Below are 17,282 nucleotides of genomic sequence, written 5' to 3' on the forward strand. Positions count from 1 at the left end.
CTTGAGCTCTGCAGGTTTATTTCCCTCTTCCTGCTGTGGTTTTGCCATGAGGCCATTATTGGCATTTCAAAGGCAGCTCAGGCCTTGGAATGATTACATTCCAGTGCAGTGCCTCACACTCCCTACCAGAATGGTATTAATGTGAGAGAAGAAATTGGACTTGTTTATAGGATGCTAAGCATGAGGAAGAGAGAGAGAGGAAGACTTTCTTATTCTTTGATACTAGATGAACTGACTCAGGGTGAAAAGAGTCAATGCTCTTGTTAGTTAGGGACTTTCTGGTCCTTATTTATACATTTGCCAAGTAGATCCTGAACCCCTTCTTCGTTTTGATTCTTTTTCTCTCCTCCCCACAAAGAAGAGATTGGCTTCTAGTGATAAAGCTGTTATTGAGAAATCACATCTGCTGGAGCACCTGAAGAATTATGTTAATAATACCATCTTGAATTTCTTTAATGCCTTTTGGTCAAGGAACTTTGAAGAACTGATATCATTCCTTCTCAGCCCTGGGAAATGGGAAAAGATTCATACGACAGTATTTTTTACCTCAGCAATCATCTGATCCAATTTTTTTTTTTTCTCTTATGAAGGAGAAGCTTGGAGAGATTAATGAATTGCCTGAAATAATACAGGAAATGGCTGTGAATCAGGATTTGAACCCAAGATTTCTGATTGCTCCCTCATCTTTGCTTTTAATGCTCCCTTTCCACTATACCATGCTTCTTAGTTTCCTCCATTTTATGACATTTGGAGCAATCGAAGCCCAGAGAGGTTAAGGACTTTTTACTAAGGTCATTCAACAAATCAATCATCAGAGTACTAACCTTAATTTATCTGAAATGTGTTCACTTGGACCCTGGAATTCCCAGGAATTAGCTGTCATGTCCTCCCAGGGATGGCTATGGGGCATGGCATGAAACTTGAGCTGCAGAAGGAAGACTTGTGGTAGTAATTAGGGGTTTTGACGTCTTGCTCTGGGCCATGGAGCTGTAGCCAGGAATGTGTTCAAATCCAAGGCAGATGTGTCTAAGCTTTTCTCCTGGTTTTGTTTTCTTTGTCTGTACCCATATTCCTTTTCACTCTCTTCTTCCTACTCCTCAAAAAATACAAAACCCCCAAAACTCCAAACCCCTTTCTCCTAGGCTTTTGTGAAGATGGTGGGACATCATGTCTCCTTCCTGGAGGCACAAGTGCTCCAGGCTGAGAAAGATTATGGAACATTTCCTCACACTATTCGAAAGTGGCTCCAGTCAACCAGTTTGCCTGCCTTCCGAAATGTGAGTATCTCACTTTTTTCTCCTGGCAGGAAGGGGGGATGGAAACCATGACCCTGCCTAGCATATTGTACACTGGAGAGAAAGGGCTTTCCAGTGCTCTAATTCAGTTGTTTTATTTCCTCATCATCCTGAAGACTGCTTCATTCAAAACCCCTTTGGCCCTAATAATCTAAGGATTTAGTTCCAGCTTTACCACTAACAATCAGCTCAAGTGACCTTGTGCAAGTCAATTTCCTTTCTGTACTTCAGTTTCATCATACAAATGAGATTCCCTCCAGATAACTACTGACATTCATGTGTCCCTTCTTACTCTACTGGTCTATAGTGCTATCACTTAGTCTATGACAATGAGAGAGCAGTGGTTACATAAAGGAAGGGTTTTAGCACTTGCTGAATATGTGAAATCTGTCTAATTATTCTATCCATGGAGATCACAGACTTCCCTCCCCATTATCCCTATCATGAGGCTGTCTGTTAATATTCCTTAGACACTAACCCACCATATAATTTTGGGTCAAATTACTTTAAAACTCTTTGTGTTTCAGTTTTTTTCTCTTTGTATAGGAAGAATCCTGAATCCAAGATATCCTCTAAGGTCTCTTTATCAGCTGTAATGTGTAGTTATCTTATGGGAAATTAGTCACATATAATTGTTATAGTTCATAGGATCACCAAGTGAGAGCTAATAGAGACTTTAGAGGCCATTGAACCTAACCTCCTTATTTTACAAATGAGAAAACTGAGGTACAGAGAGATTAAGTTACTTGTCCAGTGTCACACTGCTAGGAATTGTCTGAAATGGGATTTGAATTCAGGTCTTTCTGATTATGAATCCAGTACAATATTCCTAATATCACTTAGCTATATTTTCTTTAATGCTTGTATGGAGTCTCCTTATACACAGGAGAAACCCTTAGCAAATATTTGTTTATTTTCTAGCAACAACAACAATTGCTAATATGTATAGGTTGTGCATTGTGGGCCAGGCACTGTCCTTAACTGATTTCTGGGAAAATTTAAGAAGATAATACTAGAGAGAGGGTGGGAGAAAAAAAAAATTGGTAATCAAAATGTTATAAAAGTGAATGTTGAAAACTATATGTGTAACTGGAAAAAATAAAATACTATTAGTTGAAAAAAAATAAACAAAATAAAAAGAATATAACATTAAAGACATCTTATGTAGACACTTATAAAAAAGATAAGTCACTAATGAAGGCCAAAGTGATTTCATCCAAAAAAGGTCATAAAAAACTAACCTCACTTTCTTTTTTGAAAAGGTAAATAGACTGGTGGATTAGGGTAGCACTATATAATCACAATTTTATTATATATCAGCAAAGCATTTGCTAATTTCTCATGTTATTCATAAGCACAAGAAGAAGATACATGGAGCAGACAGCAGTTAAGATATGAGAACTAAATAGTAGTAGGAATAAAAGAAGGAAACAAACATTTAGTAAATATCTACCATGTGCCAATCACTATGCTAAGTACTTTACAAATATCTTAGTTGATCCTCACTACCATACTGGGAGATAGATTCTATTATAATTCCCACTTTACAGTTTAGAGATGAAATGACTTATCTGGGTCACACAGTTAATAAGTGTCTGGGGACCAATTTGAACTCAGGTTTTCCTGATTTTCAGGCCCATTGCTCTATTTACTTTACCACTTAACTTTTTATCTGAACCTAAAAAACACTAAATAAAATGAGCTTATTGTCACACCCATTAGGCTGTAAGCTGCTTAAGAACAGAGATTGACTTTTGCCTTTCTTTGCATCCCCAACACTTAGCACAGTGCCTGGTACAAAGTACTTGGTTAATAAATACATATTGTAAAAACAAAACAAAACAAAAAACAAAATGCTTATTGACCAACTATCAGTCAGGAGATGGGTAGTATGCTCCATTTATAAACTGTGCTCCTGGTTCTCTTAATTTCACTCTGAATCAGATCATATAAATCTCAGCCAAGTTTCTTTGAAAATGGGACTCTTGTCATCATTTCTTAGGGTATGGCAATATTCTACTGTATTCATATGCAGTAATATGCCATAATTTATTCAGCTCTTCCTCAATTGATGGGAACCCCCTTAGTTTCCAGTTCTTTCAACAAATATTTGTTGAAGAAATAAGCAAAGCTAGGCCATTAGCTCTTTGATTGCATCATCAAAAAGGGAGAGGCATTCTAAAAGTGGTTGGTTGATTTCCAACCCTCTGGATTTGCTCTGGGAAAAACAGATGAGATGGAGGTCCAGAGCCTTCTGATGACCTTCAGATAGCCTGAGGGTGGTGGGAATTCCTGTAGTTGGGACTTTGATTCTTTCTTGGATCTTGCTTTCCCAATGCAACATGAAGCTTGTAGCCATTACTTGTAGAAACTTGTCCTGGGAAGTGCATCCCTGCCAATAGTCAATGAGTCACCCACTGAGTACAGTATAGCCTATATAAGGGACCTTGCTTGGTGGTCATGATTACAAGTCACTAAGGAGAGGTCGTATGAGATGTGTTTGTGTGTAAGAGTGAGGGTGTGGGGGCGTTTGGAGGTGTGCACATGTAAAGAGGGGAAGGAGGAGGCATGCACAGGCATGCATCTGAAAATCCCTAATGGTCTTAGTTTTCTCTATTTCATTTTCTCTCTGAAACCTATAACTCACAACTTGTTTTGTCTTGAATTCATTCTCCCTTATTGTCTTGCCCTACAGCCTGTCCCAGAGGTAACCATTACCCCCTAGAGAAGGGTGGTCTGATCTCAGGGAGCTGAATTTGGTTTTTAAGGCTGAAATCCATGTTGGACTTTCCTCTCTCTCCCAGTTCTAAAATGTTTCACCTAGGAGAAGGGAATAAGCCAAAGTAAACTACCCAGACTTGTGCTCTTGATTGCTCTTCCTCCTCTTGGCCCCTTTTGCCCTAGATTCAGTAAACATTGAAAGGGGGAAAGAAGGCCTCAGGAACATCAGAGTCTCTGTCAAACATCTGGGAGGACCCAAGCCTAGATCTCACTCAGTTTGCCTGACTTAGTTAAAAACATCTTAGGAAGACTGCCCTGGCTGTATTGGAGGCCCCTCCTTGAAGACCAACTATCTTCTTTTCTCTCTACTCTCTCCATCAGTCTTGACTTGTTCCTTGATTCCATCTCTCTATTTCAGCCAATCCTTTCTGTTCTCTACTCTAGTTCTCTACCCCACCCCCCTCAACCCTCCTTGTTTTTGGAGATAACTCTCTCCCTTAACCTGGTGAGGAGAGGGAAGGGGAATTGATGGCTCTGACAGCTCCTGGGCTGGGATCCAACTGCTTTTGAATTAAGGTCTGGGATTAGCCACACCATTTCTGCATCTCCTCTTCTGTCCCTCCCTTCTTCTAAACCCAGCTCAGAAGACATAGTCCAGTACAGCTGTCTTAGGAGCTGGGCTTCTTAGAATTGGGGGAGGGGATAGGACACCTCTTTGTGGGGCCTCAGGGAGGCTGGAGAAGGATTGGCCAGTTTGTTATCCTTCTGTTTTATGTGGAAGCAGCTGCACTGAACCACTCTAAATAGGAAGCTATTTAGATCCCTCCTCCCTTCCCCATCCTACCTTACCCCTGCCTTAATATCAACAATAATTATTGATTGTGGACTAAGAATCAATGTGAAGGGAGAGATGGTTTATTGAAAGAAAACCTAGATCCAAAGTCAGAAGACTTGAGTTTTGAGGGCTAGATGGAAAGTCCTAGCTTAGCTGTATGCAGACTGATGCTGTGACCTTCCCTTCTAGGGCTTTCTATCAAGTGAAATGGTTGTCCTAAGTGGCCATTCAGATTCAGTGCTAACATTACATATTCATTGTTTAGTTGGATTTAACACAAAATGATTTCCTGCTACATATAAAGGATAGTGCTTAATTCTAGGAATATGAAAACAAAGATGGTATAGATGCTGCTCATTCTCATTCTACTATAATTCGAGGAGCTTTAACATTCTATGATCTAAGATCCCTCTAAGCTTGGGCAGTCTATGTTCTACAGATTCTAACACTCCATGAAGCTTCTGAGAAGAAAATTATTTTTTCTTGATTCTCTAATCTTTTTCACTTCATTAAAATGTTCTAACTTTACACATGGAGACAGATTGAAGGAAATGGAAAAGTATGGAGAGCTGACCTTGGAATAAGAAGGATCTATATTTAAATGGTAAGAAGGACTCAAATTTAAGTCCTAGCTATGGCACTTACTGGTAATCATCCTGGGTAAGTTCTTTTTCCTTGTTTTATTATAGCTTTTTATTTACAAAACATATGCATGGGTAATTTTACAACATTGACAATTGCCAAACCTTTTATTCCAATTTTTCCCCTCCTTCCTCCCCCCCCAGATGGCAGGTTGACCAATACATGTTAAATATGTTAGAGTATAAATTAAATACAATATATGTATACATGACCAAACAGTTGTTTTGCTGAACAAAAAGAATTGGACTTTGAAATAGTGTACATTTAGCTTGTGAAGGAAATCCAAAATGCAGGTGGACAAAATTAGAGGGATTGGGAATTCTATGTAGTGGTTCATAATCATCTCCTAGAGTTCTTTTGCTGGGTGTAGCTGGTTCAGTTCATTACTGCTTTATTGTAACTGAAATTGGTTCATCTCATTGTTGAAAATGGCCACATCTATCATATAATATTATTGTTGAAGTATACAACGATTTCCTGGTTCTGCTCATTTCACTCAGCATCAGTTCATGTAAGTCTCTCCAAGCCTCTCTGTATTCCTCCTGCTGGTCATTTCTTGCAGAACGATAATATTCCATAATATTCATATACCACAATTTATTCAGCCAATTTCCAATTGATGGGCCACGGGTAATTTTTCAATATTGACCCTTGCAAAACCTTGTGTTCCAAATTTTCCCCTCCTTCCTTCCATCTTCTCTCCTAGATGACAGGTAGTCCAATACATGTTAAATATGTTAAAATATATGTTAAATCCAATACATGTATACATATTTATACAGTTATCTTGCTGCATAAGAAAAATTGGATCTAGAAAGAAAGAAAAAAACTTGAGAAGGAAAACAAAAATGCAAGCAAACTTAACAGAAAGAGTGCAAATGCTATGTAGTAAGTTCTTTAACCTCTCAGTGCCCTGGACAGCTCCCTAAGAAAATGAGTTGAAGTACAGTTGCTTATCTGCATGGGTAAAGGGAATTTTCTCAAATGAAATTCCTTACACCAATGCCATTACAAGTCTAAACTAAAAAAGAAAAAAAATGAACAAGAAGAGTCAGAGAGGGTAATTTACCCCTCTCTTAACATTCATTTTGAATTTAAATACAAAAAAAAGAAAGAACATTTCCATGTATATAGCATAACATAGAGGATTCAATATAAAACTATGAATTTCATTTAGCACAGTTTACTTTTTTTTTTAAACCATATAATAAATACTATTCATCATTTTCAAAGCTATCCTGCTTTTCTGTGCTATCTTTTAAGTTTTCCTTTCTTCTCTGCTATGAGCTTTTTATTTTTTTCTCCCTCCCTCCCCCATTTCATCCTAAAGGTGTATGTGTATACTCTACTATACATCTATTTATCACTTGTTTCTTTGGATATTGATAGCATCTTCATAGGCCCTTTGTAGTTGATTTTAGCCCTTATAAAACTCAAAATGGCATAGTTGTTCAAAGTTGTTCTTAGAACAATATCACTGTTACTGTATTCAATGTTCTCTTGGTTCTGTTCATTTCACTCTTCATAATTTCAAGCAAGTCTTTCTATATTTTTCTAAAATCAGCCAGGTCATCAAATGATTTGGCAGAGATTACATAGCAAGTTTGTAATAGAACCAAGAATAAATAAGTCCCACTTTTGCAAGGCTTGTCTCCTTATTTACTATTAAAATAAACCTTGTGTTACATATGTGAAAAAGTGAGGTTTGGGGATGATATTCCTAAAGACAAAGCCCTCAAAGGGCTTAATGTATATAGTTAATAAAAGCTTGTAATATAAATCAGGAGAGCTAAGTTTTATTCCTGACTCTGATACTAGCTGGATGGCCAACAACATGGCCATGGACCTTAATATCCTCAATTGAGAAAAGGGATAAATGGTCTTAAAAGGCCTTTTTAACTAAAAAAACTCTATGTTTTTGTGACTGGATTCAAGTCCTGATTACTTTCTAAGCACTTCTCTTTCTAAGCCATAATTTCTCTTCTGCTAAATAGATATAGTAATTCATGTCCTACCTTCTTCAGAAGTTTTATGAAGGAGAACCAATGTGATCATACTGGTGAAAACATTTTGAAAAGTGCACTTAGAAAAGTGTAAAGTTCCTATCAGTATGAATTTTTTATTAGAATCCTTCTCACTATTCAGTTGCTAGAGCCCTTCTCTCAAGTTTTTTTATTTTTATCCTGAACATTTAATGTTCAGTTATTCATATTCATATTATTTCTTTTGATAAAGGAAGCTTCCCATTTTTGTCTCCATCCCTAGTGCCTAATAGAATTTCTGGAATGTAGAAAGTGCTTCCACATATATTTGTGCAATTAATGAACACAGGAGGTAGATTTCAGAAAAAGAAGAGGCTTGGGTATTTAGGAATAATGCTTTTCCATAGGGTTATCAGAAATATTTTCCCCGTATGTCTGGCACCCTGGGACCTTGGTAGAGTAGGTGAAATGAACACTCTGTTATGGCTAAAGCCAGAAGTTGAGTCACTTTCAGAGGTGTCAGGTTAGGTTAGCCATAGTATCCTTATTGGTGGATGAGGCTAGGGCTTCTAAACATCACTTTCAAATTCTTAAGGAAAATGAGGTAGAAAGAAAGACTGAAGCAAAGGGAGAGAGTGTTCTGGTGAGCCTGGGACAAGTTTTGTTCCTTCCACAGTTCTGGTTATTTAGAACTGATTTCCTACAACTAGAGAGAAATTGTCAGCTATGTACCAAGTTTTCTTTTTTCTTGAATGCATACTCCAGAAGTGAAGGGAGATAGTGGAGGAGGTGGTCTTGCTAAACATCATACCAAAGACACCTAGGAGAGCACCTAGACCAAAGGACACAAATTTAGAGAGAGCAAAGTTGCTCTGATGAGGGAGTCTGACCCAACAACTTCATACAAAGGAAAAAAGAGCCTCACATCTGCAAGACATTATCAGGGCAGGCAGCAGAAGCAGGAAAGTGTAAAAATGAACTGGAGACATCTCGGCTTGCTCCCCAGGCCTTGAGGCCCTTCTAAATGCAGGAGAGGGAGACTCAGGGACATGGTTGTCTTGGATAGTTTTCTTATTTGCCAAGAACCAATCCCAGTCTAGTAAAGGCCCCAGGAATAGTATTCAGAAAACTCTTAAGTTGCCTCTTTGCCCAGAAGCACAGAGTGAACTTTGCTAATTTGTTGTAAACCGCTGTTTGTTTTCCAGTGAGCCAAAACATCTTGTTCACGAGGTGTCATTTTGATTAATTTTTCCAATGGTTAAGAGCACAACTCTTTCCAAGGATGACTCTTTGGCTAATAACTAAACCATTTTGGGCCAAGTCCCAACACCAGCCTTCCAGAGTTGAAGAAACAGATTCTACACTGGGGAGAGCTATGGCGTGTGTAAAACCTAGGGCCTTAGGGAAAGGGGCACCTAGAGGCAGGACTGTAAAATGTGGTCTCAAGTTCAGAGACCCATTTAAGATTGGCTCTCTCTTGATAAAAGTCCCTGTTTTCTTCCCAAAGGTTAGATGATTCCAGCACAGGCTGAGTCTGCAAACCAACTGGTCTCTTGTATTATATGAAACTGGCTTGAAGACTCAGTATTGCATGAGGCTTCCTCTGTTTTATAGATGAAGGGGTAATGCTTGTTATTCCTTCAAGGGGACTGAAGAAGGTCAAATAATAACAACATAGAATGTTAAAGCTAAAAGGATTTGACATAAAATGTCAAAAACTGGAAGGAACATAGAATGTTAAAACAGGAAGGGATCTTAGAACATAGAATGTAAGCATTGGAATAGACCTTAGAACATAATAAGTCAGAATTGGGAAGAAAATAGAATATTGGAGTTGAAAGGGCCCAGCAACATAAATGTCAGAACTGGAAAGGATCTTACAATAGACAATGTTGGAACTGGAATGGCCTTTGGAACATGTCAGGGCTAGGAAGAACCTAGGATGTAGAGGAACTTAGAAACCTATACTCTACCACCTGCCATTTTTATTGAGGAAGAAAATGAGATTCAAAGAGGGAAGTGACTTTCCAAGATCATCTCAGAAAATGGATGGCAGAACAGGATGATTTCAGAAAGGCCTGGAGAGATTTACATGAACTGATGCTGAGTGAAATGAGCAAGACCAGGAGATCATTATATACTTCAACAACAATACTATATGATGACCATTCTGATGGATGTGGCCCTCTCCAACAATGAGATAAACCAAATCAGTTCCAATAGAGCAGTAATGAGCTGAACCAGTTACACCCAGAGAAAGAACTATGGGAGATGACTATGAACCACTCCATAGAATTCCCAATCCCTCTAATTTTGTCCACCTGCATTTTAGATTTCCTTCACAGGCTACATGTATACTATTTCAAAGTCTGATTCTTTTTGTTCAGCAAAACAACTGTTTGGTCATGTATACATATATTGTTTTTAATTTATACTCTAACATATTTAACATGTATTGGTCGACCTGCCATGTGGGGGGGGGGGGAAGGAGGGGAAAAATTGGAATAAAAAGTTTGGCAATTGTCAATGTTGTAAAATTACCGATGCAAATATCTGGTAAATAAAAACTATTTAAAAAATTGGATGGCAGACCTGGAACATTAAAACCCAGTCCTCTTGATTCCCAGGCCAGGGCTTTGTCCACGTCACCTCCCAACTTTAATTTGATTTAAAAAAAATGATTTGTTTAACCCTGGTCCTAAATCCTCTCCCAAATAATTCTTTGTTGATATGATCCAGTTAGGCAGGGCTGGCCCTGGACACCAGAAGGAAAGTTCGAGGCCTTTCTTTTTCTGTGGTTAGGGCTGCTTTTCTATCTGTGATGTAATGGAGGATGTGGGAGAGGATGCTGTCCCTTATCTCTGCCTGTAGGAGTCGCAGCCAGCCGCTGAGTCTCTTCCCCATTGGAACCCCCACCCCCTCCTATGTCCACCCCAACATATACACATAAACACTTATACACTCACACAGACACACAGACACACAGACACATACATGCACTGATGCACTCATACTCATACTCTCCCTCCCTCTCTCGTTTCTCTCTTCCCTCCCTCCCTCGTCTCTCCCTTATCCCTCCCTTATCCCTCCCTTATCCCCCCCTCTCTCTTTTTCTCCTTCTTTCTCCTCCTCCTCCTTTCTCTCTCTGTTTCTCAGTGTGCCTTTCTGCGTGTGTCTTTATCTCTCTGTTTCTTTCTGTCTCTTCCTCCCCTCACCCCCGTGTTTCTCTCTGTGTGTTTCTCTATCTTTGTTTCTCTCTGTCTTTATCTCTGTTTCTCTCTGTCTCTTCCTCCCTCCCCCATGTTTCTCTATCTTTGTTTCTCTCTCTGTGTGTCTCTTTGTCTTTATCTCTCTGTTTCTGTTTCTTTGTCTCTTCCTCCCTCCTCCCTCTCTCTCTCTCTCTCTCTCTCTCTCTCTCTCTCTCTCTCTCTCTCTCTCTCTCTCTCTCTCTCTCTCTCCTTTTCTCCCTCCCCCTTTCCCTCCCCCCAACAGCTCTGCACTGAACTACTACCTCAGGCAGATTTCTTGCCTTTTGAGTACCAGACTGCAGAGGAGGCCTCCCTTTGCCTTCTTTTCCTTTCCCTCTCCTGAAGAATTTCCCTTCAGTGGCAATTCTGAGAAGGTATGATTTGACTCTGGTTTTGTTCTCTGGTGGTGAAACCAGAGCAAGGAGAGCAACACAAAGACTGAGAGAGATTTTAGTGTCTTTACTTAGCCATGATATCTATCTTTCTCCTCCCCCCCTTCTCTCTCTCCCTCCTCCCTTTCCTCTCCCTTCCATCTTTCATTCCCCCTTTCTTTCTCTCATTAGCTCCCTCCCCCTCTTAGAATGACTGACTTCCTTTAAGATTTAGGTCTAATACTAAGCCACGATATCTTTCTATCTTTCCTCTGCTCCTTTCTCTTTCCTTCTCTTTGTCATCTACTTCCCTTCTCTTCTCTTCCACCACCTCTCTCACTCTCTGTCTCTCTCTCTGTCTCTCAATCTCTCCTCCCTCCTTCCTTTCCCTGTCTGTGGTAAAAATGCAACATGAGCAGATGGCAAGTACTAACACAAAATACAGGGTCTGAGAGGAGTAGATTTAACTGTGTGCCTGGACCCAAGTTCTCTCCCTGTCACTATCCTTCCCTAGCTCCTGAGCCAGCCACCCCACACCTGTATTGCTGGTAAGTTAATTGAATAGTGTTTATAATGTAATAAATTTGTCCCACTATGAATGTTGGGTACCATGTTGACTGGCAGAGAATTTCTGGAGATGAAATTTCAGTTGTTAATTTAGTGGATATTTTGAGGGGTATGATCATTTGGGAGTAAGCTTGATTCGCTAAGGGAAGCTAAGTAATGATGTGTCCGTTAAAGGAAGGTATTTCTCCAGATACTAGGTAAAAAGTTGGCTTATCTAGGCCACTGTCCTGTTCCCCCTATTAATACTTTACATTTCCATTGTTAATGATACCTTGTAATTCTATAGTGCTTTAATGTTTACTAAGCAATTTCTTTAGAATGACTCTGAAAGATGGATAGAGACAAAGATATAATAACCTGTAATATCGATATAGCAAGCTTCCCAGTTGGGAAACTCCCTCCACTTGGACAGGTCAGCACTTTCTTTGAACTTCTAAGTCCTAGAGAACTGGCTGGGGGCACTGAGATGCTTTTGCCCAGAATTACCCAGCCAGGATGTATAAGAGGTAGGACTTTTTATTCCCTATACCACATTGCCTCACAAGAACCTCATAAAAATCATAATGAAGAACTGGCCTCATAGGCAGGAAGACCAGGGTTTAGGTCCAGCCTTTGTGTCATTCTGGCTGTGTCACCTAAGGGAAATCACTGGTCTCAGTGCCCCCAAGCAACTCTCTAAAAAAAATTTTAAAGTCACTAGATGGAGTGCTATAGTTGAAGTCAGGAAGACCTGGGTTCAAAATTTGCCTTTAGCTTTGTGCACTTGGGCAAGCCACTTAACTTCACCTAAATTAACCTCTCCTCTGTGAAATTGAGATAATAATACAAGGTTATGGAGAGGATAAAATAAAAATTACTAAGCACTTTCTTCAGAATGAGTCTGAAAGGTAGATAGGGACAAAGATATAATAATCTATAATTTCATTGATATAGCAAGCTCCCCAGTGGGGAAACTCCTTCCACTTGGACAGGTCAGCACTTTCTTTGAACTTCTAAGTCTTGGAGAACTGGCTAGGGGCACTGAGATGCTTTTGCCCAGAATTACCCAGCCAGGATGTATAAGAGGTAGGACTTTTTGTTCCCTATACCACATTGCCTCACAAGAACCGTAAAAGGTAGGTAGGAGGAGAATCCTTATCTCCAGTTTCCAGTTAAAGATACTTTGATACCTAAGAGAAATAAAGTGACTGGCCAAGAGTTGAAGACAGTAAGTGGCAGAGCTGGGATTTGAACAACATTCATGACAAATCAGTGACTGGAAAGCTGTAATGGGATAGGAGTTTTACTCACACTTAAGATTTGAAAGATTAAGTGTAATGTGGTAGAGTACTGAACTCAGAATCTGAATCTGGAAACTGAAGTTCAGTATTCTTATTAGGCAAATCATTTCACTGCTATGAGCCACATTTGTCTTTGTTTATAAAAAGAGGAAAAATGAGGATTAAATAAGGTAATAGACATAAAAACATTAGAAAGAAATATAATATGTATGTTTATATTGTATGTGCATGTATATGATACACTTGTATATATGTATTTTCCCCCTCCCCTTTCTCTCTGTCTCAGTTTTTGTCAGGATAGATAGATATAGGAATTTTAATATTTGTGAAAATCTTCTGATGCCTTAGCTTTGTGGAAATTGTTATCTTCACTTCATCATCATCGACATCATTTTTTTCTTCATTTTCTTCCTCCGCCTTTTCCTCATTCTCCTTCTCTTCCTTCTTGTCTTTCTTTTCCTTCTCCTCTTCCTCCACTTTCTCCTCATTCTTTGACTAGACTTAAGATTTCATTGGGATAAGAACTCCAGAGTGAAGAAAACTCCCTTAATGAAAGCACATAGGTTCTTGCCCTGTAACTTAATCCTAAAAGTTTATAGACTACTTTAATACTCATTTTATCTCATTGACTCCGAGCAAGTCATCTAACTTCTCAGTGCCCAGCCAGTTCTCCAGGACTTAGAAGTTCAAAGAAAGTGGTGACCTGTCCAAGTGGAAGGAGTTTCCCCACTGGGGAGCTTGCTATATCAATGAAATTATAGATTATTATATCTTTGTCCCTATCTACTTTTCAGACTCATTCTGAAGAAAGTGCTTAGTAATTTTTATTTTATCCTCTCCATAACCTTGTATTATTATCTCAATTTCACAGAGGAGAGGTTAATTTAGGTGAAGTTAAGTGGCTTGCCCAAGTGCACAAAGCTAAAGGCAAATTTTGAACCCAGGTCTTCCTGACTTCAACTATAGCACTCCATCTAGTGACTTTAAAAATTTTTTTAGAGAGTTGCTTGGGGGCACTGAGACCAGTGATTTCCCTTAGGTGACACAGCCAGAATGACACAAAGGCTGGACCTAAACCCTGGTCTCCCTGCCTATGAGGCCAGTTATTCATTATGATTTTTCTTCCTCTCTGACAATAGGTTCTTAAATGCTTTTCAGATGGACCCCATGCTCTGCCAGGGCCACTAAGCTAGAAAGTTTTCCAGTATGAGATCAGTGATGAAGTATGTGTCTGTTGCCTGAGGAATAACTTTGCTAAGTGCAGAGACTTGTTGCCAAGTTGACCATGGAGTGATGAATTATTTTGGCCACAGAAACTCTCAAATACAATGTAGAATGCTGAATCAGCATGGCTGGAAAAAAGGCCCACATAGTAGGAATCACGATTTACCTGTGTGAATTTAATATGAGTAAAATCGAAATGTAGTGGCATCCCTACCACAGAGAGATTGACAGTGTAGTTACAGTGCCGAAGATAAGAATGATGGGCTTAGAGTCAAGAAGACCAGAGTTCAAATCCTCACTCAAATATTTACTAGCTATATGATCTGGGGCAAGTCTTATAATATCTCTCAATCTCAATTTCCTTATTAACAAAATGGGAAAAATAATAGCATCTCTCTCTCAGACTTGAGAGGATCAAATGAGATAACTAACATATGTAAAGAACTTTTCTGAGTCTTAAAACACTACATAAAATTATTATTATTATCATGATGTGAGATTACCTTCACTTTCTAGTCCCGCTCTGTGCCACCACTGCTTCCTGCTTTATTCTTTTGCTATGAATAGCTTTAACTATTCCACGTTCATCCAGGGTTAGAGATTGTATGAGTTTCAGAAGTTGTGAGTCATGTCATTGAGCTCGTTGGGCTGCAGAGAGAGGATTGGCTCAGGATTGTTAAAAGCTCTGCTCAAAACTGTGCCTGATTAATATTTTACACAGCCTTCTATCTCCTTTCTGCACATGCAGCCCCCATGCAAGCACTCTTGCATTGTCCCAGAATTTTAACACTGGGGATGCTGGTAGGCAATCACTCTTACCTAAGCCAAGTCACATTCTTTACTATCATTTGTTTTCATGGACTAGAAAATCATCTCAAAACCATTCTGAAGGAGTCTTGGCCCTAACTTGATTTTTTTGTCTGATCCTTTGGGTTGATTATTAATGGACTATTTTCTTCTATTTTAATGGGAAGCAACTCTTAATTTGACCAGTGAATACCAGCTTAGTTCTTGGGAAACTGAGAAAACACAAGTCCTATAGTTTGAGTTGAGGATGAAACAGATGACCTGACCTATTTCTCTCTGGCTCAGATCCTCAAATGTGCCCAGAATTTCCTTTAGAATTAGTGCTTCCACTAATCCTACTACCATCCTACCTAGGGGGAACAAGTGCAAATATCATCAGGGTTTAATTGGGCCTTTACAAAAGCCATATTGTATAGTAGAAAGGACACTGAATTTATAGTCAGAAAAGTTGTGGGTTCAAATTCTGATTATGATCATCAGTGCTATGTGATCATAGGTAAGTTATATTATCTCTCTGAGCTTCAGATTTGTCACGTGTAAGATGAAAATATAAATTCTAGACAGAGACAACACTGTAACGGAACACATAGAGATAGGAGTAAGGAAGACAGTAGAGTGACCAGCCATTACAGAGCTATGTTGGGAAGCCAAGTTGTTGGCTGGCCTTGAAAGCCAGTTAGAAGAGTTTGGACTAGGCATTACAAAGACATTATGTACTCTTTGAGTATGGGGTGTTGTAACAAATAGAAGTGATTTTATCCTAGTTTTGGATTATTTAGAACTATAATTAACCTTAGATCATATAGACAATGAAAAAGGGACTTAATTATCATTCTCAATATTTAGTACCCCTATGAGCTTTTAATTTTGCTCTTCCAGGTGCTCAGGAGGAATGTTCCTTTGACACTTCTTTGATGCCCCTTCAAGCTTGGGGAAACCCTTTAATTTGTTGCCTTTGGGCTATGAAGTAAAACCTTGTCTCATTAAGCAATAATACCTTCCAGGCAGCTGTTTTGGTGTGATAATATCACACCTTGATGGGTGTTTTGAGGCCTAAGGTCAGACTGACTTTAACTATTACCTGAGAAGTATAATCATTAACCTGGGGAACTTGATGAGGAGCTTGAAAGTGCTTTCTCTGAAATGGGATTGGGGAACAAGTAAAAGCCCTGGCTCTCTGAACCGGGGATGCTGGCCATCTGAAGGACACTATTTGGAGCCAATCAGTTAGCCCTAGTTGGCTCCATTGGTTAAAAATTGTTTTAGATCACAGCTTCCCAAGCCCATTACAAGAGCCTCTTCATTTATTTACAATCTTTAAGCATTGATTTACTATGTCAGCATATGGGCAGTACCGTACCCCATTTGGGGCATGAGGAAGAAGCTACAGTTGGACAACTCAGTCTTTGGGATCTGTAAGAATGACTATGGCTTACCAGTCTGGAGAAAACGTCAGTGGAAAATGTCATTTTTGCTTCTAAGATTTTTCTGCCTCCACTCTTCCCTTAAATTGCCTTCTAGAACAAGACTTCTTCCCCCCTGGCTCATTTAGTTTTAATAACCACTCACTTTTATTTAGTTTTTTTTTAAGACCAAGAGGCAATTTGGCGTAGTGCAGTAGTGTTGGAATCAAAATACTTAGGTTCAAACACTGCCTCAGGGAAGATGGAGAGTACAAGCATTTAAGTGCCCCACAATGTGCTAGCGGGTACTGTGCTGAGCACTTTGCAAATAGAATCTCAGTTGATCCTCACAATAACTCTGTGGGATAGTTGCTATTATTATTCTTGTTTTCACAATCGAGGAAACCAAGTCAGATAGCAGTTAATTGACTTGCCCAGTTATATAGCTAGTAAGTGTCTAAAGACACATTTTGAATTCAGGTCTTCTTGTCTCTACCAGTCCCGGTGCAACTGCTTGCATGGAAAGGTGTTTTGCCAACCTTAAAGGCTATATAAATATGAATTCTTATGAACAAAGTTCTTTTCTCACCGTAATTCTTTGAGGGCATTAGATTAAATATTATTAATTCATTTTACAGAGAAAGAAACAGCCTCAGAGAGATGAGGCGCTTAACCCAGCGTCAAATAAGTGTGGTGGAGTCTGCATTTGAACCCAAGTCTCCTGGTTCTAAGTCCTGAGCTCTTCCTACTGCACTCGGTTGTCTTGCTTGGTCCTGGCTGTGGGAAAGCTTACTTGTCTTCCGGAAAGCTAGAGTCGGACCTCCGCAGCCAATAACCAAAGAGGAGCTTCCTCTCCTGCCCAGCCTCCCCTACCCTCCCCCTCCCCCCTGGAATATTCTAGTCCCCT

The 17,282-nt window shown here is 39.4% G+C and overlaps 1 protein-coding gene across 1 annotated transcript in view; it reads left to right on the forward strand.

Annotated features, from left to right (window-relative positions):
- The window catches only part of BCAS4 (breast carcinoma amplified sequence 4), a 66,814-nt gene that overhangs the window by 31,148 nt on the left and 18,384 nt on the right, over nt 1-17,282 (forward strand). Inside the window, exon 4 of the mRNA XM_074288592.1 lies at nt 1,143-1,277. Coding sequence (XP_074144693.1) covers nt 1,143-1,277 — 135 coding nt within the window. The remainder of the gene's footprint in view (nt 1-1,142; nt 1,278-17,282) is intronic.

The sequence above is a fragment of the Sminthopsis crassicaudata genome, chromosome 2, assembly GCF_048593235.1.
Source record: "Sminthopsis crassicaudata isolate SCR6 chromosome 2, ASM4859323v1, whole genome shotgun sequence".
NCBI lineage: Eukaryota > Metazoa > Chordata > Mammalia > Dasyuromorphia > Dasyuridae > Sminthopsis > Sminthopsis crassicaudata.